Source organism: Pteropus vampyrus, unplaced genomic scaffold, assembly GCF_000151845.1.
Source record: "Pteropus vampyrus isolate Shadow unplaced genomic scaffold, Pvam_2.0 Scaffold86, whole genome shotgun sequence".
In the NCBI taxonomy this organism is placed as follows: domain Eukaryota; kingdom Metazoa; phylum Chordata; class Mammalia; order Chiroptera; family Pteropodidae; genus Pteropus; species Pteropus vampyrus.
In genome coordinates this window covers 4,006,211-4,010,455 of record NW_011888867.1, presented here as the reverse complement: position 1 = coordinate 4,010,455, position 4,245 = coordinate 4,006,211, and the positions used below count along the sequence as shown (strand labels likewise).

General features: G+C 54.3%; 1 protein-coding gene across 1 annotated transcript in view; it reads left to right on the top strand.

Moving 5' to 3' along the window:
• The window catches only part of DRAXIN (dorsal inhibitory axon guidance protein), a 9,148-nt gene extending 5,327 nt beyond the window's left edge, over positions 1–3,821 (top strand). The window contains exons 5-6 of the mRNA XM_011363543.2: positions 1,320–1,409; positions 3,227–3,821. Of these exons, the coding sequence (XP_011361845.1) occupies positions 1,320–1,409; positions 3,227–3,339 (203 nt within the window). The 3' untranslated portion in view covers positions 3,340–3,821. The remainder of the gene's footprint in view (positions 1–1,319; positions 1,410–3,226) is intronic.
• Positions 3,822–4,245: the final 424 nt, after the last annotated feature.

Below are 4,245 nucleotides of genomic sequence, written 5' to 3'. Positions count from 1 at the left end.
TCTCCGATTTTCAGGAAAGAACATTGAGCCTTAGAAAGGCTGAGTGTCTCAGCCACAGTCACATAGCTAGGAAGTATCTCAAACCTGAGTCGGCCTGGTTCATGACCATGTTCCCAAACCGCCTTAAGTCAGGGTCACCCCTCTCTCGATTTCCTTCTAAAATCTGGTCCTTGGCCCATCACGACACTGCCGGGCTTTTTGTGGCTGCTTTCAATGACATCCTCACCTGTACAGCAGCCGCACTCATCAGGATAGTCTAAAAACAAGGGGCCTAATGTTTTGACTAACCCGCTGGCCCTGGTTGGGTCAGTCAGAACCTCCAGGAAGCCGGTAGGAAGTGAAGTTGGATGTGCAGGAGGTTGGGGGCGGGGCTAGGCCTGGGAACGATAAAAGGCGGGAAGCAGGAATGGACAGGGAAAGCTGTGACGCAGTCTCAGCCAGCCCAGTGGGGGCGCTCCAGAGCAAAGATTGCCTGCTAGAGGAGGCCCACCTGCGCAGAAATGTCCAGGCCCCGGGTCCCCCACCAAGCCAGTTATTGGCTGCGACTGCTCCAGTACAGTGTGACATGGGATCAGTATGACATTGTGAAGGTGCTAACAGCCACCTGCTCTCCTCACCACTGGACAGTAAATGCCTTCCAGAAGGAGATAGGAGTGGTCCACTCCCATGGTGCCACCCTTGTTAATTGGGCAGCCAAAATATTCTACAAAACAGCAACCGAACTAGCATTTGGCATTGAATAAACCAGACCACCAGCTCCCTGACAGGCTGTTTTCTTTCTAAACCACTGTTTTCACCCTGAGCAAAAAGAAAAGCCTGGAGTTTGGGCCAACTGGACAGTCACTCTGAGAGCTGGTTCCCTGGTGGGCGAGGCCCTGCCTTAGACCAGTCTTGGGAGATCTTGCTGCTTGAGGCGGGGTGGGCGGGGGGCTTCAGTTTGCCCATCTGTCAAAAGAGGATGTTGGTGTCGATGATCCCTCAGGCCCCTCCCAGCTCCAAGCTGACTCCGCACCCTGCAGCCCCCAGCTGTTCCACCCACTCTTCCCTGGGGGGTGATCCCACACCACCTTCACGCCTCCCATAATCAATCAGTAACCCATCTGAGGCAGCTGGGGGTCTCTGCCTCCTGCCCTCAGGGGCCTGGGCCATGACATCCATCGGTGGTTCCGGCTGGGAGCCTTGCGCACCAGATGGCCCACCCTGCTAGGGCACGGCCCTGCCACAGAGATGATGGATCTTCCGTCCAGTGGGACTGTGACGAGGGCAGCGGGGAGGGTCCACGCAGCTCGGCTGACCACATGTGCACGCTGTGTCGGCAGGGACGTGCTGCGACCTGCGGGAGCATCTCTGCACACCCCACAACCGGGGCCTCAACAACAAATGCTTCGACGACTGCATGTGTGTGGAAGGTGAGGGCTCCCCCGTGCCCCTAGAACCACGAAACCTCCCTTCCTCCTTGAAGCGGGTTCTGTGCCGAGTGGGGGATGCGGTTTCCTGTAGAGGGTGGACTGAGGGGTCTGTGGCGAAGGAGGCGGTGGGAGAATCCCTTGAGAGCTGAAGCCCTAAGCGAGAACAGCTTTGCTCGGTGCCTTCCCAATCTGTGAACGCATTTAGTCCTGATTCCTGGCATCGTTTCTCAATTTGCTTTTTTTCACCTCTTGAAATACAAGCTGGCATGATTTCCCAAGATCTAGAGGCAAGAGAAGGGAGGAGAGAAGAGCCTATCTCTTTAAATAAGATCAAACCTGAGAAGGCTGGTGCTTTCGGGCCAGAACTCTGTCCCAGGGGAAGCATTCCAAGTGTGATAACTGGGCTGGGGGGTGGAATTCCCAGCATGCCCCAGGAAAGGATGCACTTAGCTGGCTACCTCTAACTCCTCTGCGCTTCCACCTCGAGCGGCAGGTGCCCTCCAGCTCAAGTGTGCCCAGGCGTGCCAGGCTCAGCGCTCAACACTTTGCTCACATTGTCTCCTTGATCCTCACAGCCATCCCATTAAGGGCGCCATTATGATTCCCGTTTTATGTATCGGCAATCTGAGGCACAGCGAGGTTAAGTGACTTGCTGAAACTCAGACAGCTAGAAAAGAGAGGAATATTTTTATTTTGAAAAATTTCTAACATATACTAGGTAGTCAGAATAGTAGTCAGAATAATGAACCACCATTTTCCGTCACCCGGCTTCAATAATTACCAACTCACTGCCTGTCTATGTCATCTCTCCCCTGCCTACTTTCCCATTCCCATATGATTCTGAAGCAACTCCTAAGAGTTTAAAGATTTTTCATGTGTGAATAGTTCAGTATATATCTCTAAAAGATAAGAATTCTTCTAAAAACAAAATACCAAGAATGAACGGTGATTCCTCAATATCATTCAATATCCAGTTAGTGTTCTCATCTCTTGAGCAGACAGTAAGTAAATAAATAAATGTCCTTAGAAAGTAATAAGGAGAATAAAGAAAATAATTCTGAGGTCTGATGAGTCAAGGAGTTGTTTCAGAAAAGATGGACAGAAGTGGACATTGGAACCAGCTCCCTGAAGATGTGGGGCTTGGGAAAGGAGAGTCCCAGGCAAGAGGCAGACCAGAAGCGAGGACCTCAGGCAGGAACACGGCTGGTGTGTTGAGTGGGCCTGGCACGCAGTGGCCACAGGGAAGTTGGCACAGGGGAGGTGGGAGAAGCTGGTCGGGAGGATCACTCAGGGACCTTGTCGGCCTTATTTGATTTGTAAATGGAAGTTGCAGGCAGATTTTAAGCTGGGGAGTGACATCCTCTGACGTAGGAGTTTAAAAGCTCGCTCTGGCTGCAGGGCTGTGGGGGGCGTGAATGGGGACCGGGAGGATGGAGGCAGGCAGGGTTGGGGCTGGGCGGTGCTGGGAAGCTGCCTTCTGGTACCTGTGTGCAGGGCCGGGCCCCATTGCACGGAGGAGATCGAGGTGCAGAGAGGGCAGGAGGCACTTCCGGTCCAGGGAGCTTGGAACAGGGTTGGGACCAAACCTCAGTCCTTGACCTCTAGGTCATAGCCCTAAACATCTCCAGTGCTGCGTCTGTTCATCCGTCCCTCTCATGGAGGCTGCTGTGTGGAGGCTGGGTTGGTTGTAGGGTAGAATAAAGAAGGGGATGATGGGGACAGGGTATAAGGGTCCCAGAAGGTGCGGGTTGTTGGGGGGAAAATGGGGAGGGGACTGGCCAGTCGCACCCCTGACCCCTTTGCTTCCTTTCGCTCAGGGCTGCGCTGCTATGCGAAATTCCACCGGAACCGCAGGGTCACACGGAGGAAGGGGCGCTGCGTGGAGCCCGAGACAGCCAACGGCGACCAGGGATCTTTCATCAACGTCTAGCGCCCCACGGGAGGCGCCTCCCCGCTGGCCTGGGGCCTGAGTGCGGGAGGTTTGGAGGAGCCGGCAATTTGTTTATAACTAGCGGTGGGAGAGCGAATAGGGGACCAGAAGACCGAGGCTGCGCTGGGGAACTGCCTGCGCAGGAGCCAAGCGGCAGCTCACCTGCACCCAGCACCCAGCCCCTGGGGACTCCTGCGGCCTGTGCGTCCGGATGCCCCGGTGCTCCGCGATGGCAATGTCGAGAGTGCCCTCTACTGTCCGACTGCAGCACTGCAACAGCTTCGGGTTTAAATGAAGAGGTTTTTGCGGAAAAGAAACACAAACTTCCTGAGAGATAAGGAACCCAAGGGCGCGAGCTGAATACGGAACACCGCTTATGTACCAGGCACTGTGCTAAACGCGGGGCATACCTTATTCCACTTAGCCGTCGCATGACCTCTTCAAGTAAGCACTGTCACCATTTTACAGGAGAGAAAACGGGGCACAGTTGAGTCATATGATTTGTCTAGGGTCCCAGATCAATGCTCCTCAAACCTTAACCTGTGTACGCATCCCCTGGGGTCTGGTGAAAATGCAGATTCCAATTCAGTCGATTCTGCCTTTCCAACAGGCTCCCTGAGCCTGCTTATGCTGCGGGTCCCTGGACCCCACTGAGAGCACCCGAGTCTGCTCCTCTGCTGCCGAGGACTTACTCCAGGCTCTCCATGGCTTTCAGTGACAGAGACGTGTTACCTGGTAGTTCTTTTCGTTGGGGAGAGACTGCAATGAGTGACTGCTCTCTTCCTCCCCTGGAAAAAGGTATCTTTAAAACAAAACCCAACCTGCATTAAGCTCCTGCTTGTTTGTAAGCCATGATTTGGGCAGATGGGCCCCTGCCCCCTGGGAGCTGGCATTCTGAGATATGAC